This window comes from Xyrauchen texanus, chromosome 27 (assembly GCF_025860055.1).
Source record: "Xyrauchen texanus isolate HMW12.3.18 chromosome 27, RBS_HiC_50CHRs, whole genome shotgun sequence".
Lineage (NCBI taxonomy): Eukaryota > Metazoa > Chordata > Actinopteri > Cypriniformes > Catostomidae > Xyrauchen > Xyrauchen texanus.
In genome coordinates this window covers 2,126,828-2,144,546 of record NC_068302.1, presented here as the reverse complement: position 1 = coordinate 2,144,546, position 17,719 = coordinate 2,126,828, and the positions used below count along the sequence as shown (strand labels likewise).

Sequence of the window (17,719 nt, the reverse complement as noted above, 5' to 3'; positions counted from 1 at the left end):
CACAGGTGAAGTGAATAACATTGATCATCTCCAAACAAGGCCACATGTCAAGATCTGGGTAGATTAGATGGCAAGCGAACAATCAGTTTTCGTAGTCAACTTCTTGAATGCAGGAGAAATGGGTAAGATTAAAGACCTGAGCATCTTTGACAAGAGCCAAATTGTTATGGCCAGACAACTGGGTCAGAACATCTCTGAAATGGCAAGGCTTGTGCTCCCAGTCAGCAGTGGTAAGTACCTACCGACAGTGGTCCGAGGAGGGACAAACCTCAAAACCGGCAACAGGGTGCTGGGCACCCAAGGATCATCGATGCACAAGGGCAATGAGGGCAATCCCATCTTGTCCGAACCGACTGAAGGTCTACTGTAGCACAAGTCACAGAACATTTTATTGATGGTTACGGGAGCAACACACAGTGCATTGCACCCTTCTTCGTATGGGGCTGCGTAGCCTCAGACCGGTCAGAGTGGCCAGGATGACCCCTGTCAACTGTCAAAAGCGCATACAATGGGCAAGCGGGCATCAGAACTGGACATTGGAGCAGTGGAAGAAGGTAGTCTAGTCCAATGAGTCCCATTTACTTTTACATCATGTGGATTGCTGTGCTCTTGTGCACCGTTTATCTGGGGAAGTGATGGCACCAGGATGGGAAGACGACAAGCATGCGGAGGGAGTGTGATGCCCTGGGCAATGTTCTGCTGGGAAACCCTTGGTCCAGCCATTCATGTGGACGTCAATTTGACACATGCCACCTACCTAAACATTGTTGCAGCCCAGGTACACCCCTTCATGACAATGGTATTCTCTGATGGCAGTGACCTCTTTCAGCAGGATAACGCACCCTGCCACACTGCACACATTGTTCATCAATGGTTTGAGGAACATGATGAAGAGTTCAAGGTGTTGCGCTGGCCTCCAAATTCCCGAGATCTCAATCCAATTGATTTTATTCTGGGGATGTTCTGGACCAATAAGTCTGATCCACGGTGGCACTTTCACCTTCTTGTCTTGGTGCCAGATCCCACAGGACCTTCGGGGGTCTTTTAGAGTCCATGCCTCGGCAGGTCCGTATAAGACAAGTGTCTAAATCATAATCACAGTCATAATGTTTTGGCTCATTGGTGTACCATGTATTTAATGGTACTTTAAGGTATTTCAGATAATACATATACTGGCAGCCAAAGGTTTGGAATAATGTACAGATTTTGCTCTTGTGGAAAGAAATTGGTACTTTTATTCACCAGTGTCATTCAACTGATCACAATGTATAGCTTGGACATAAATAGTGTGAAAAATTCCTATTAAAATTTACAAAAACAAAATCAGAACTTCTTAAACTACTTCAAAGAGTTCTCATCCAAAAATCCTCCATGTGCAGCAATGACAGCTTTACAGATCCTCAGATCCAGATACTCAGGTGACCTTTCACCCCACACTTCCTGTAGCACTTGCATTAGATGTGTCTGTCTTGTCGGGCACTTCTCACACACCTTACAGTCTAGCTGATCCCACAAAATCTCAATGGGGTTAAGATCCATAACATTCTTTTCCAATTATCTGTTGTCCAATGTCTGTTTCTTTGCCCACTCGAACATTATCTTTTTGATTTCTGTTACAAAAGTGCCTTTTTCTTTGCAATTATTCCCATAAGGCCTTCTTCACCCCTGAGTCTTCTCTTTACTGTTGTACATGAAACTGCTGTTGAGCGTGTAGAATTCAATGAAGCTGTCAGCGGAGGACATGTGAGGCGTCTATTTCTCAAACTAGAGACTCTGATATACTTATCCTCTTGTTTAGTTGTACATCTGGTCTTCCACATCTCTTTCTGTTCTTGTTAGAGTTGTTCTTTGTCTTTGAAGTCTGTAATGTACAGCTTTGTATGAAATCTTCAGTTTTTTGGTAATTTTAAGCATTGTATAGCCTTCACTCCTCTAAACAATGATTGACTGATGAGTTTCTAGAGAGAGCGGTTTCTTTTTTTGCCATTTTTGACCTAATATTGTCCTAAAGACAATATCGGAGTGGTGGTGGCGTAGTGGGCTAAAGCACAGAACTGTTAATCAGAAAGTCACTGGTTCGATCCCCACAGCCAACACCATTGTGTCCTTGAGTAAGACACTTAACTCCAGGTTGCTCCGGGGGGATTGTCCCTGTAATAAGTGCACTGTAAGTCGCTTTGGATAAAAGCGTCTGCCAAATATGTAAATGTAAATCTTAAGACATGCCAGTCTATTGCATACTGTGGTAACTCAAAACAAACTCAAAGACGATGTTAAGCTTCATTTAATGAACCAAATAGCTTTCAGCTGTGTTTGATATAATATCAAGTGATATTCTTGTACCAAATTATCAATTTAGCATGATTACTCAAGGATAAGGTGTTGGAGTGATGTTGCTGTCTAGATTTGATCAAAAATGACTTTTTCAAATAGTGATGGTACTGTTTTCATTACATCAGTAATGTCCTGACTATACTTTGTGATCAGATGTAAAGTACCAATTTAATTCAGAAACAGCAAAATCTGTACATTATTCCAACCTTTTGGTATGTAAAAAACAAAACGTACTGCTATGGTACTTTTTTGCAATTGAACTCCACTAGAGTTTGTAGAGTTAATACTACAGCTGCACTCACACAGACCCTAAACCTGGGCCTTCACAACTCTACATGTTATACACAACTGAACATTGTGTAGAGAGCAATTGAAACTGGTAAACATTGTGTTATCTGTAGCTCACACACACGAGATACTGTGCAAACATGCACTGGACAAACACACAGAAAAGACGGACAGCAGAAGGACATAAGGTGTGGACCACCTGATCGGACAAGAATGCTTTTAAAGGGGGGTTTTGTGCAAGGCAAACACCTTGCAGAGAATTTTTTCACAAACATTTAAACCTGTCTGTTTCTCTGTGTGACCTGTGTTTCTATGCACTATAACACTAATGGTGTGGGTATACTGAATCAACCATAATTAATCAAGTTAAAGATGGCAGGGGTATTCAATTAAAGTTTCAAGACCGGTCTCTGCACCAGAGGTCTGGAAAATAATAACTTGCACAATGTCAGTATTCAGTATGGCTTTGAATTTTTGAATTTTTTTTAATAGTTATAATCATTTTCCACATTGGCAGCAATGGTACTTTGTAAAAAAAAATTCAACAGTTAAAATAGTCTCTTCAAAGGAGAGATGAGGACACTGGCCCAGAGACAAAGCCAAAGCTGTGGGGTGTGCGGGACCTTTTCTACCAAAAGATTAGGATAATACATTTCATAGACTTCATAAGTCAAGGGCACTTGGATATTAATATTACAAGATAAGATCAACATTTGTGTAAAAGGATCAATGGAAAGGAGGAGGCGAGAACCGGCTTGATAATATAAATAATAGTTTTAATGACCCAATTTGTTTCAAGCTGGGTGACAGCAGTCCAGTTTTTATGTTTGAATATTTTAACATTCTGAATATTTATTTGTAATACTTTTTACATTCAGATATCTATGAATGGGACACTTTTGACTGAGAAAATATAGATTACTAAATGGAGGTTCAGGGATAACCCTTGAGAGAAAATGTTGAAAATGTAAAAGTCTGAATGGACAATTTTTATATTTTTATATTTACACAAATGTGCATCTTAAATATACTGTTTGCTTAAATTAAGTATAAATAGGCTGAATATGAAATATTGGGAATATTCTCATCAGAAGCAGAGAACTCTACTAGCCAGGCTAACTAATAATTTCTATTAATTATGACCAATAATCAGAGATGATGACAACTTTAACACAATTTATAAAAAAAAGGTTTGTCATGAAAGGCACGCTGACATGCTGATTAATAAAGCTAAACTTAAACAGAAAAAGATGTTACTCTAAAATGTTGACATGTGAATTTGTCCTGTCACAAAGCTGCTTTAGCTGAACCGTCCGAGTCATTTATCAGACAGATGAAGATAGTTTCACTTTGCTTTATTCTCATTTTCTGCAGTGTGTTTTAGCGAAAGATGCCAGTCTCCATCTACATTGCTGCTCACCGTGTCTCCGCTGTGTGCTTGTGGCATGTATAGTTTTACATACTGTTCACTGAAATTGTAGAAATGTTTAGATAGGACAACCGTTGTCATTATCTCGCTGTTCGGATGGAACCAAGCCAGGGTCCACTAACTGGTGACTGCTGGTTTGTGGCATTATGTAGATTATTTCTGGTGTATTTACTCTAAAACGGTGGTTCTCAACTGGTTTTGCTGCAAACTGAGATTTTACATTGGATTTCAAGTGGAAACACAGTATCAGAATTGTTTAAAATGTATTACCATTAACTGCATATGCCCAATAAGTTGCAAAATTATTAACATGACATGAGCTGAATAGGAAAATTGATTATTAGTCATATCATCAAATGACAGATTTATTTGATACAAAATATTGTGGAGTTTGATCAGACTAACAGCCTTTGATATCAACAACTAATGGTGTGTGAAACATCCCTTTTAAAAATGTATTTTGACATTTTTCTGTGCACGATTATGTAGTTATTCACATTTAGCATTGTTTTTCCTGACAGTGACCCAATCAGAACAGACCTGCATCCAATTTGTGGGTTGCGACCCACCAGTTGAGTACTACTGGTCTATAAGATATGTTTTTATATAATTAAGTAACATATATTATATATGAATCTGTGTGTATCTCACCTTGCGTAGTCGCCCGTTGCTCGTCCCCAGGAATAGCACAATGTGGTTGTGGACATTATCAACAGCAATAGAGCTGAGCCCAGGGGCCTCATAGATGGGTCGGGCCCTCAGGGGCTTTCTCAGGGCCAATGGATGCTGCAGGTGAGCAGCCCCACAATTCAACTGCTCTGGCTGAAGCTGAAAAAACAATTACAAGAGATTACAAGAAGAAAATGTGAGCGATGTTTGCATGTGCAAACTTCTATAATGCTCAGGTGTTGCTAGATGGTTGAAAGGGTGTTCTAATAGCATGTTGCCATGCAGTTACTGTGATGTTCTGTGTCTGAAAGAGGTGGTGGGCCAGGGTGTTGCTATGCAGATGCAAGGTGTTCTGATAAGTTTTTTGGTGGTGGTTGCCAGGGTGTTGCTATAAGGTTGCTAGGTGTACTGTGTGGTCTGTTTTTGGTGGTTGCCAGGGTGTTGCTATGCGGATGCTAGTTGTTCTGAGTGGTCTATTGATGGAGGTTGCCAGGGTGTTGCTATGCAATTACAAGGTGTTCTGAGTGGTATGTTGGTGGAGGTTGCCAGGGTGTTGCTATGCGGTTACAAGGTGTTCTGAGTGGTATGTTGGTGGTGGTTGTCAGGGTTTTGCTATGAGGTTGCTAGGTGTTCTGAGTGTGGTGTGTCGGTGGTGGTTGTCAGGCTGTTGCTATGTGAATGCTAGGTGTTCTGATTTGTCTGTAGGTGGTGGTTGTCAGGCTGTTACTATGTGGATGCTAGATGTTCTGAGTGGTTTGTAGGTGATGGTTGCCAGGGTGTTGCTATGCAGTTGCTTTGTGTTCTGAGTGGTCTGTTGGTGATGGTTGTCAGAGTGTTGCTATGTGGATGTTAGGTGTTCTGAGTGGTCTGTAGGTGGTGGTTGCCAGGGTGTTGCTACAAGGTTCCTAGATGTTCTGAGTGGTCTGTTGGTGGTGGTTGTCAGGGTGTTGTTATGCGATTGTTAGGTGTTCTGAGTCAACTATCAGTGGTGGTTGCCAGGGTGTTGCTATGATGTTGCTAGGTGTTCTGAGTAGACTTTAGGTGGTGATTGTCAGGGTGTTGCTATGAGGGTGCTAGGTGTTCTGATTGGTTTGTAGGTGGTGGTTACCAGAGAGTTGTTATGAGCTTGCTAGGTGTTCTGAGTGGGCTGTTGGTCATGGTTGTCAGGGTGTTGCATTGAGGTTGTTAGGTGCTCTGAGTGGTCTGTTTGTGGTCGTTGCCATAGTGTTGCTACTGTGTGGTTGTTAGTAGTTCTAAATGGTCTGGTGGTGGTGGTTGTCAGGGTGTTGTTATGCAGTTGTTAGGTGTTCTGAGACAACTGTCAGTGTTGGTTGCTAGGGTGTTGCTATGATGTTGCTAAGTGTTTTGAGAAGACTTTAGGTGATGGTTGTCAGGGTGTTGCTATGAGGGTGCTAGGTATTCTGATTGGTATGTAGGTGGTGGTTGTCAGGGTGTTGCTATGAGGTTGCTAGGTGTTCTGAGTCATCTGTAGATGGGGGTGCTGCTATGAGGATGCTAGGTGTTCTCAGTGGTCTGTTGGTGGTGTTCTGAATGGTCTGTAGGTGGTTGTTGCCAGGGTGTTGCTACTATGTGGTTGCTAGTAGTTCAAAATGGTCTGTTTGTGATTTTTGCCAGGGTATTTTTATATGGTTGCTAGGTGTTTTGGGTGGTCTGTTGGCGGTTGTTGCTATGCAGTTAATAGGTGTTCTAAGTTATTTTTATCACAACGCTAATCAATTGCTTGGGAGCTCTGTGTGGTTGTCAAAAGAGCCCACCCCATATGATATTCTTGTCTCTATTCATGACCATGGTACTTTTATTCCTGTTTTATCATCTACCAGGTGAAAATCTTCAGTCTGATTGTTTAGAAAAGTAATAGCACACCTCTCCTGAGCAAGCCACATGATTTGAGCTATAATTTATGTCTGTAGCACAAACTGTGCAAGATGTGTTACTCACCTAAACTGAATGGGGTTAGAGGTTTGTTCAAATCCCTAACCCTAAAAATGTACAACAGTAATATCCATGCTTGCCTCAGCAAACACCATTAATTAGTAATAACAGTGAGAAGGATCAAATGAAAATGATGAATAATGCTGTATCAGATGAGGATGCCTTGAAATGTTATTGCGCACTAATTAATATATTGTTTAATCAATGTTGTTATTGTGTCTGCTGAATTCAGTCTGCACACATCGTATCATGTTCTGCCTACATTAAAGTGACATTTAAATGGAAATATGTGTTGAATTTAATGTGAGTTGAGTCGGGCAGTGAGAGGTTAATGTTAGGGTGACGGGAACTCAAGCGGGGGAGAGACAAAGAATTCAGCGGGTGGGTTTTTCTCACGAGTTTCCCTCCCTCAGCGTGGTGACCTCCAGTGCTCTCAGAAGAACACAATCTATCAGATATGCTACATACATGCTGAACACTATCACAATTAAACTACTCTAAAACTAAAATTCTCTTAGCCCCTGTGTTGGTGCTACAAACTGCATTTCAAAGTAGTGTGACAGTAGACTTGGCTGGGGCAAGCTCCTTTTTCCAGCCAGTGGTGGTGTAGCCTGAGAAAACGCGCTCAAAGCCGTTCAAAAAATTATTCATATTGAGTCACATTACGCAAGTACTTCTAGGCAATTTCTGTTTAGTTTTTGTAGTGAAATGTTTTCTATTCAGTTATATAAATTTGTATTTTGTTTTGTTTCATAAGCTGCATTTTGTGTAAATGTACCTGTATATGTTTAATATACCACTGACACACTTCTACTTATACTGCTTTTGCACATTTTAAAAATGAATAATATCATCTGATAGTTAATTTAAAAAGACATCAAATAGCTTCAATAAAGTTAGCAATGGGGTACCGTGGGCATAATGTGACGTCATAGCATTAGAATTTAAGCATGAGAAATGAAAACTAGCAGGGATAGAAGAGGCTGTGCACTTGGCGTATTTGGGAGAGCCTGCGTTACGTAAACAGAGACTTCTTGTCGAGAAAGTTAAAAGAACAAAGCCAAAACCTAAAAAAAAAGTGCTAAATAAACACCAGACTGCCATATGCTTTTCATAAAACTTCATGTTTACATAATGAAAACCGTATGTTTTCCAGAATGAGCTGCTCCAGAAATCTGCACAGTGGTTTGGTGAAAATTATAGCGATTTTTCGCATTATTTTAAATTGACATCGGATGTGTGTAGTATATGAGCTTGCAGGGTCTGTCATAATATCACCCATGGGTTTAAAACAAGCTGGATCATATTGTGCATTTAACCACATTTTTGAGTGCACAGCATACTGTGATGCAGAAAATTGGCAGTTTATACTCACTTTCACAAATGATTAATAGTTCACAAAATGACAGTAAACTAATCAATATAAGGACATAGAGGTTTTGAAACACTCTTCACAAAACATATTCATAATAAAAGCTCTAAGAATACCCACGCTGGTCAAAGATATAATGTTAATTAAACTCCCTAAAGGCGATTATATTTATTCCGTCTATATGAGTAAGTAACATGTCTTGTTTTGCACTGAAACACTCTACATGCTCCACTGAGTGAAATATGTTTGTATTAGGCATGAAATTGTATAACTGTTTCAACAAAACAACAAGATGGCCCAAAATATTTCAAACATTAAGAAGCCTTCTATATCAATAGACCCGAACAGTACCTTAGAAAACTGATCATAAAAGTACATTCAAAGAGAATTATCTCTTAATTTCATGAAACCTTCATTCATATATGTTCATATACTATTTAAGTGAATTAAGTGAATGTTTGTAATGAGTTGTTAATGAAAGTTCTTTTTATAAAGTGTTACCAATATTAGGTCACTATAGTAATAATAAAAAAAACAGCATAACCATATAATTAAACCTACCAATGAAATGGTTATTTATAACAGGATTAGTAAAAGAACACTTTTTTTGCTCCATATCAATGTTTGTAGAATAACTGGTCATTACTTTATGCACACTCAAACAGTAAGAAATGCAGTCATTAAACATTGATTCAAATATTTGTCATATATACTGATCAGTCAAGCATTATAAAATAGTTATTAATGAGTTATTAATGAAAGTTATTATTATAAACCCATATTAGACCACTAGTAATAACAAAAACAGCATAAACATATAACTTATAAATTAAATGATTATTTACCACAGCATAAGTAAAATTCAATCAAAGGCAAATCACTTTGCCATATCAATATTTGTAGAATATGAGATTACAGTTATAAATGCAGCTGAATGGCATTGAGCTTTGACTCACACTGCCTACTGTAGCATGTAATGCACTGATCAGTCACGCTTTATATAATAGTTATAAAAGTTATTATAAAGTGTCACCCTAACTATGCCACTTGTCTTAAAAAAAACAGCATTATCATATATATGTATCACAGTATTACTAAAAGAACACTGAAAAAATGTTGCAGTATTTGTAAAATAACTGGTCATTCTTTCATGCATACTCGTGCATATAGAAATGCAGGTGAATGTTGTTCAAATTTGATACAAATATTTCCATTCAGGATACTGTAGCCTACATATTCATATTTCAATATCCAACTACTCATACATGCTTATTAATAAGTTAATAAAAGATTACGTATTACTAGTAAGTACAAAGCATAAATCTATAACCATAACTAAGTGGTTTTATTTCTCACAACACTGGTAAAGGAACACTTTGACATATCAATTATTTGTGGAATATGCCTTCTCATTATTTCATGCGCACTCATAGAGTTAGAAATGAATCTGAAAGCCATAAACATTGATTCCAGTGTTTTCATAAAAGATAGGCCAGATATTCCCATTTAAATGTGCATGAATTATTGATCAGTCGAGAATTATATGAGTCAATCATGAGCGTTATTATAAAAGTGTTGCCAATGTGGAAAGGTTGAGCTTACCACGATGGTCCCCTTGCCCTCGCACTCGGCCCCTGATCCCTGGATGACGCTGTCCAGCACCTGCACATCGCTGTTGGGTCCGCTGGAGCAGTTGCGGCGACCCTGGTGGATCATCTCTCCCACATCCGACACCCGGAACGCGCACACCGCCGCCTGCCTACCTGCCCTGGCGAACACGCCGAACAGATGGGGCTCCGGTGCCGCCGCGCTCTCGGTGCTGATTTCCACGGGATAGATGGAGAGGAGTCTGTTATAAATATTCCCGCTGGATCCGCACTGGATTCCCATTTGGATGTAGGACTCGGTGAGCTTGCGGCTCTCTGTGGACAAGGACCGCCGGGGACCGTCCGTGTCCAGACAGATGCGCGCGAGGATGCTGTTGGGCTGGCTCTCCTTCAGGCCAGTGTTGGCGTCGTTGTTGATGGCGATGTACGAGTAGCTCTTCTGTACGAACGCGTGCACAAAGTTGAGTTTGTTCTTCTGCTTCACTTCTTGTTTGATTTTGAACACGTTATCTTCCGAAGGGTTGATGTCGTACGTGAAGAGTCTGTTGAGGTCTTTGGTGTTGAGCGAGCGGATGGCGATCTCCGGGGTGTTCTCGAAGCGCAGGTCCTCTTTGCTGTGGTTCTTGGGGAAGAACTCGGTCCCCATTCCGGTGTAGGTCGCTCCCACCAGCAACCGAGGCGTTCCGCCGTGACTCCGAAAGACGAGGCCAACGGTGCTCGCGTTCTCGTGGTTGGCGACGATATTGAGCATGCTCGGGAACACCGTTGCCCCGTCCTGCGGGAACTTGACGGCCACTCGGGACGCGTTGTCCATGCTGCGCAGCTCGCAGAAGCCCTGATACACCGAGCCGCACGCCACCAGCACGTCCTGCTCGCGGTCTAGCACGAGGAGCTTGTTGTGGTTGTCGGTGAGCGTCTTCTCGTGCTCGCACGTCGCCTGCGGCAGCTGCGGCGCGTGGCACAACGGGTTGTCCCGTACTGGTCCGGTGCGCGTCTCCACCTCCAACGCAAGCGTCGCGTTCAGCTGGTACAGGCTGTTGACCGCGGCCAGGTAAACCCTGCGCGACGCCGCGTCCACCACGAAGTTATTGGTGGGGTTGGTAGACTCGAACGCCTGTTGAATCTGGAGCGCACCGACGACGCGCGTTTGGAGAGCGGTTAAAAACAGGGCGAAAAGGGTCGATAAGAGTTTGAGAGAATCTCTCTCCGTCATAGAAGGAGGCATTTTTCCTTCTGGCTGGCTTCCGCGGGTTCTGGACGGAGAGTTGCATTGAGCAAGCGGAAAAGAGCGCAACAATCCGGGAGGAAAGACTGTTTCCTGCCGAGCGCCTTAACGCCGAGTGACGTGATGAAGAGTCCCCGCTTCCTTTAGGAGAGAGAGAGAGAGAGAGAGAGAGAGAGAGAGCAGCTCCACAGCACTCATCATCTGTTAGGTCCCCTTAATAACTAAAAAAAAAACATACTTAAACATAGTTTTCCTCTAATTAAACGAGAACTGCCCTCATAAAAAAGTGGTGGTATGGGACATTAAAGGTATCCCACAGTAATGGTACTTCATGTATCATGACACTGAATGACATCTGCCATGGTATTTGCATTCATATTATTTCCTTATGGAGCTTCTTCTACCTGATCTAACCCTTAAAATGTGCATTGCTGGTGTAAACCGATGTATTCAGGTTGCTTCAGTGATGTTAAATCACGTTTTGACTTAAAACCAGCACTTTTTTAGATGAACATTTTTCAGTGTAGCTCAACTGATGGTGCTTGCAATAACATTAAGATTAGATTCTCAAGAAATGCACTGACTGATTAAAAGCATATCCTGAATGTATGTCCAAAAACATAGTATTACTGTGATACATGTTTGTTATTGATACATAGAATTTGATCTTCATTTCAAAAGTCCTGCATGTGAAACATTTCTTCTGTTTGGGGTCTCAGCAGTGCTGGAGCTCGTCTTTTCTGTATGTAAATGGATTAAAGTTTGGGTTATGTGCAAGCTCCAGAAATTAGTCAATGTAGTCAAATACCTGCAAAAAGGAAATCAGTGGAAAATGTCCATAAATTGTTTATGGCACACTTATTCATTTATTTAGCTACAGCAATTTTTTTTCTAAATCCAGTCACTAAATATTACAAAGTTTTGTCTACTTATGGGTCATATGCACTCAGAAAACAGCTCTTTGGTTGATCTTGATTCAGTTTTGGATTAAACGTGCATCTGTACAATCTGTCAAAACAATACTTTGCAGCATATTGAAACACTTAAATATAACTTCAGCAACCCAACTACGATAGGTTAAAACCAACTAAAGTCATGTTTAAGGGTCAAATCAGGTAGAAATAATCCCTGAAGGTAACAATCATTTTACTTTTTACAGTGAAGTTGTAAGCTCAGTGTATAATGGCTGAGGTTGAACTTTCACCTGGTGCTCATGTTTCTTTATCTTTCCAATTAGTCACGCAGATCCACATTGAGCCCTTGATCCAGGAGCATAAGGCACCGTAAGAACCGTTAAAGTGCTACCAGATGGCTACGTCTCCTCTCCGACACTACAACATTAACATCATTTTACAGAGGTTTCGGCGTGTTCTTTGCTCTCATAAATATTTAAAGGACAGGCAAAATGTATCACTGCCAAAGGGGCTGAACTCCCTCATAATTGAGAATAATTGAGTTTGAAAAACTATATTCATAACATCTCTCTCTCTCTCACTGTCTCTCTCTCGCTCTTTCACTTTCTCTCTCTCTCTTTCACTGTCTCTCTCTCGCTCTTTCACTTTCTCTCTCTCTCTCTCACTGTCTCTCTCTCGCTCTTTTACTCTCTCTCTCTCTCTCTTTCACTCTCTCTCTCGCTCTTTCACTTTCTCTCTCTCTCTTTCACTGTCTCTCTCTCGCTCTTTCACTTTCTCTCTCTCTCTCTCACTGTCTCTCTCTCGCTCTTTTACTCTCTCTCTCTCTCTCTCTTCACTGTCTCTCTCTCGCTCTTTCACTTTCTCTCTCTCTCACTGTCTCTCTCTCTCGCTCTTTACTCTCTCTCTCTCTCTCTCTTTCACTGTCTCTCTCTCGCTCTTTCACTTTCTCTCTCTCTCTTTCTCTCTCTCTCTCTTTCACTGTCTCTCTCTCGCTCTTTCACTTTCTCTCTCTCTCTTTCACTGTCTCTCTCTCACTCTTTCACTTTCTCTCTCTCTCTCTCTCACTGTCTCTCTCTCTCTCTTTTACTCTCTCTCTCTCTCTCTTTGTCATGTGTTATGGATTCTTTTTATGCTGCCTTTATGTGCTTTTTGGAGCTTTAAAGTTTTGGCACCCATTCACTTGTATTGTATGGACCTATAGAACTGAAATATTCTTCTAAAAATCTTCATTTGTGTTCAGCAGAGGAACGAAAGTCACACATCTGGGATGGCATGAGGTTGCACAACCTCTGTTATTGTTTACTCCCCAAAGATTAGTTTAGTAATGATTTATAATAATTTAAGGGAATACATATGGATAAAATGTGGATCATAAGAAATACAACACTGCGCTGAGAAATGTAATTATTTTAGACTTTTAAATTACACCAGAAAATGCTCAGCTTTGGCAGCCATAACAAATACTGAAACTTAAAAATAAAAACAAACTAAACTGAAACTACAAAACAATGAGAAAATAACTAACTAAATATCTAAATTGTAATGACAAATTGAATATTAAACAGAAATGAAAAAGTACATAAAAAATCTAAAACTACATTAGCGCTGAATACATTAGACTGTGTAAATATAGTCCTTTACATGTGTAAAAAGAGGCAACGTAAATGTCATTGATAGATTCTCAAAGACTGGGGATGACCATTAACATGTCAATAATAAATGTTGCTCTGAAATTGTTCTGTTTTATGTTCAGTGTTGATGCAGTGAGGTGACGGTTCCCTTGCAAGACTTGTAAATGATGACCATATTAACCCCAACAGCAAAATGAAGACAATCCGTGTGGATGGAACGCCTCATGTATGTTTATTTGCAATAAGGATCATCTGTCTGGGAGACAACATCACATACATCTATGGTGATTCCGTGTAACCATGGTGATGCACGGCATTTCAATCTTTACCATAAGAAAAAGACCAGTCATTTTATGGGTTACTTACACTAAATTTACACGAAAAGGAATTGGGTTATTGGATAGTTTTATTGTGTACAGTATGTCAGGTTGTGTGTGAGAACACTGCGCTGTGAGGACATCTTATGTATGTGATCTTGATGTTTGACTTGAATGGAGAATGTCAGTCTGTTGTGAGATTGACAAAACCCTTGTCAATATAAATATCATGCAGTACTCACAACCTATAGGACACTCATAGATTTTTCACCATTAATGTCATTAAAGTAGATAACTTTTTTGTATTGTTCTCAAGTCTTTAACGACATTATGTCATTATTGCATGTGCTTTCCTTAAATATGTCAATTATTTTACAAATCTCAACTTGTTTTCTCAGATGACAAACATTAAGTATCAGCTGGAACAAAACTCTACAGAAACTAAAGTATCTAAGAAGGAAATGCAATGAATGTGTTATGCCTTGAACTCTTAGAACACATTACCCACCCTATATTTCAATATTTCTCGGGAAAAAGTATGAGTGCATTGGTTGTATTAGGCTGTCACTGTATTGAGTATTTTTGTAATTGAGTAATCTGCTGATTATTTAAATGTTTAATCGAGTAATCAGAAATAAATGATCAATAACTTGAATGTGTTCATTTTCCTTAGTTTTAATTGCCCTATACATTTGAATGATAATGACATCAAAACAATATTAACAATATCAAAAACGATATGTTAAGCCAACAGACATGCAAAGCAGATATACAATATAAAAATATGTACATTGTCTACTCCAGGTTTGCTAAAATTTTTTAATGCAATATCTACTATTTTACTTAAGGACTATTTTTTCTAACAAAAAATAATAATTCTTTTGTCATTTACTCACCTTTAGGCCGTCACAAACTTTTATGACTTTCTTTCTTCCACGGAACACAAACAAATATATTTTGATGGAGATATGATGTGAATATATCATACAATACAAGTGAATGGGGACTAACACTTTCAAGCTGTCTAGGCACTAGTGATGTCAAAAGTACTCCAATATAAATATAGTAACAATACCAGCAGGAAATCATGATCATGTCTGGAGAGTGCAATGTCATGATTTATGGTGATAAAGGAGTTATATTTTGGAGTGGTTCACTTCAGAAGACATGGATTAAACCTCTGGAGTTGTATGGATTACCTTTATGCTGTCTTTATGTCCTTTTTGGAGCTTGAAGGTGTTTGACCTCATTGACTTGCATTGTATGTATATATTAACATCATATCTCCATCAAAACATCTTTGTGTTCTGCAGAAAAAGTCAGACAAGTTAGAGAAGACATAAAGGTGAGTAAATGATAAGAAAATTGTCTGAAACTAGTCCTTTAACTAGTTCAACATGATCTAGCCATTTCATTGTAGAACTCTAATATGGAAAAACTGTCCATTGAAATAAAATATTTATCTTTTCGGATACAATGTCTGCCCACCCATCTTGTTTGAGGATATTATATCTGTGATTAAACTATTTTATGGAGAAAAAGTGTTTTATTTATTTATTTTAACTAACGGAATACAATATTTACTGTAATCGTGTCATTGAGAGATCCGTGTTTTCACTCTTACGTTGTGCTGCAGCAGTTGTGTGCATTGTGCGACATACTGTCCAGATCACAGAAGCTTGTCGCTATCATGTAAAATGCCCGTTTTTAAGTAAACACTGTTTATAATTTCACATTAGGGCTGGGCAATGGCACCATTCAGTCAGATATCGATGATGTCTTACAAATAACCCGATGCTGATATTGATGCTCGCAGACGAGGACCCTCGGCAAGGGCGTTGATCATGTAATCTGATATCACAATATTTTTTCCTATAAAATATATCCAACACACTCTCACGGTGAAATTTTCAGGATTCGTACGACTTTTCTAAATTTGGCTAATTCGTATGATATCGTGCGACTGCACTCGTTTGAATTCCTAAGACGTTCACTACAGCCAATGACGTCGCTGGACATCGTTTCCATCTAATACGTGACAATTACTTGCTTCTGTCACACACAACAGCTTCCTGTCATGTTCACACACTCTACTGATGGCTTAAGTTTAGATAAGGGGTTTGGGTACGGGTATAATATTAATAAGTATATCCTAAACGCCTCGTGTGCGGAACTCGTGCTTACTTCTGCATTAGACATCCGGGAATTTGCACGTGATGAAGTCGTGGGCTGAAAATATCATAAAAATATTTGTTGCATTTTGCCCAGCCCCGTTTCTCATGTATGGAGTAACCGTTACTCACTCAGCCTGTTCCATATTTCGTCTGCGGCGTAAGTTGTGTGTGGCTTTAACAGCAGACTTTCATTGAGCTTTGACTGACAGACCTGCAGCTTTATTCAGTTAATAAATTTCTCTGGGCTCTGCATTTACATTCAAATGTAATTCATGTACACAGAACAGAGCCCAAATCAAAACCTTCTTAAATCATCTGGATTCAGTCAGATTTACTGAACAGAAAGGGTTTGTGCATCCATCAATGCATGTGTATCTTTAATCAAGCCAGACGGACGTCTTATTCATTCCACTATTTAATATTACTTCATAAAAGCATCTATTGCAAATGACTGTGTTGATAAATAGGTTTAGAGTGCATTTCAATGTGTTTTTTGCTGATTTCATTCTGTCCGGTGCGGCAACAAAGGGCTCAACTTTACTCCCGCATATGGATATATTGCGGCATATTTTATGCAGTCTACCTAGTGAACTTACTGTGCTGTCCGTGTCTGGCGGGTCTGTGAAACCTGGATGTCTTCTTTCCAAGTGCTGTGGCAAGTGATGTTATGTTATTTTAGGTTGACAGCTAACTACATTAGCCCCACCGAGAGCGAGAACCACATTATAGTGACCAAGATGAGGTTACCCCATGTGACTCTACCCTCCCTAGCAACCAGGCCAATTTGGTTGCTTAGGAGACCAGGCTGGAGTCACTCAGCATGACCTGGACTCAAACTCGCGACTCCAGGTGTGATAGTCAGCGTCTTTACGCGTGGAGCTACCCAGGCCCCTACCCTTTTTTTTACTACCATTCTGACATATTGTTACTTTTTCTTCTTTGCAGGTTTGCAAGCATGTTGTAGTGACTTCAACTATCTCAAGCATGAACAAATGCACTGGATGTGAGGGACCTGCCGTAGCTTTGAAGTGGATTGGTCTGAGATGATGTCTGTATTTTTTGCACTGTGATGAGAGTCTTACCAATGCATTTTTGTATCTGTCATTAAGTTATAGTATAAATTCCCTACTTTTATAGAAAGAAGATTGTTTAAAGAAGTTGGTCATTACCAGGCAGCTATTTGTGGTCATGACCAACTTTATTCTTTAAGGGGGAATGTGGCAGGGTGGAGGGCGGGGCTGGGTCGTGATCCCGGGTTTCGGCACCAGTGTAACGTATTCAATGGAAAGGAGGAGGCGAGAACCGGCTTGATAATATAAATAATATTTTTAATGATAAACTTAAACACACACACGACGAACATGTCAGTAAACTATCTCTCTCTCCTGCACAATCCTCCGCAGTCGACCTTTATCCCTCTCGGAGGCTTGATTAGCCTGATAAGGGACTGGGTGTGTATGATCACGACCCAGCCCCGCCCTCCGCCCTGCCACAGGGATATTCCAGGTTAAGCTCAATCAACACCATTTATTGTCAATTTTGATTACCACAAAATATTATTTTGACTCACCAACGGATTTTTTTAATTGCTGTTACAGGCATATACACGAGAAGTAAATGGGACCAGTTTATAAACACTTCAAAACTATAGCCACAAGAAATCAAACACAGTTATACATCCACGAGAATAAAGTAACTTTGCCCTGTGGATGTGTGTGATTGTGTATTTATGCCTTCGTGATTTGGCATAGAATGTTTATGACCATACGCAGCTTCAGTGAGAATTATTTACGTTTGCGTTCAGTA

At 39.9% G+C, this 17,719-nt stretch overlaps 1 protein-coding gene across 1 annotated transcript in view; it reads right to left on the bottom strand.

The window, feature by feature from the left end:
* Positions 1–10,982, bottom strand: part of LOC127620632 (plexin-D1-like) — a 108,533-nt gene extending 97,551 nt beyond the window's left edge. Inside the window, exons 1-2 of the mRNA XM_052093822.1 lie at positions 9,648–10,982; positions 4,703–4,879 (exon numbers count right to left, since the gene is read on the bottom strand). Coding sequence (XP_051949782.1) covers positions 4,703–4,879; positions 9,648–10,877 — 1,407 coding nt within the window. The 5' untranslated portion in view covers positions 10,878–10,982. The remainder of the gene's footprint in view (positions 1–4,702; positions 4,880–9,647) is intronic.
* Between the last annotated feature and the right edge of the window lie 6,737 nt (positions 10,983–17,719).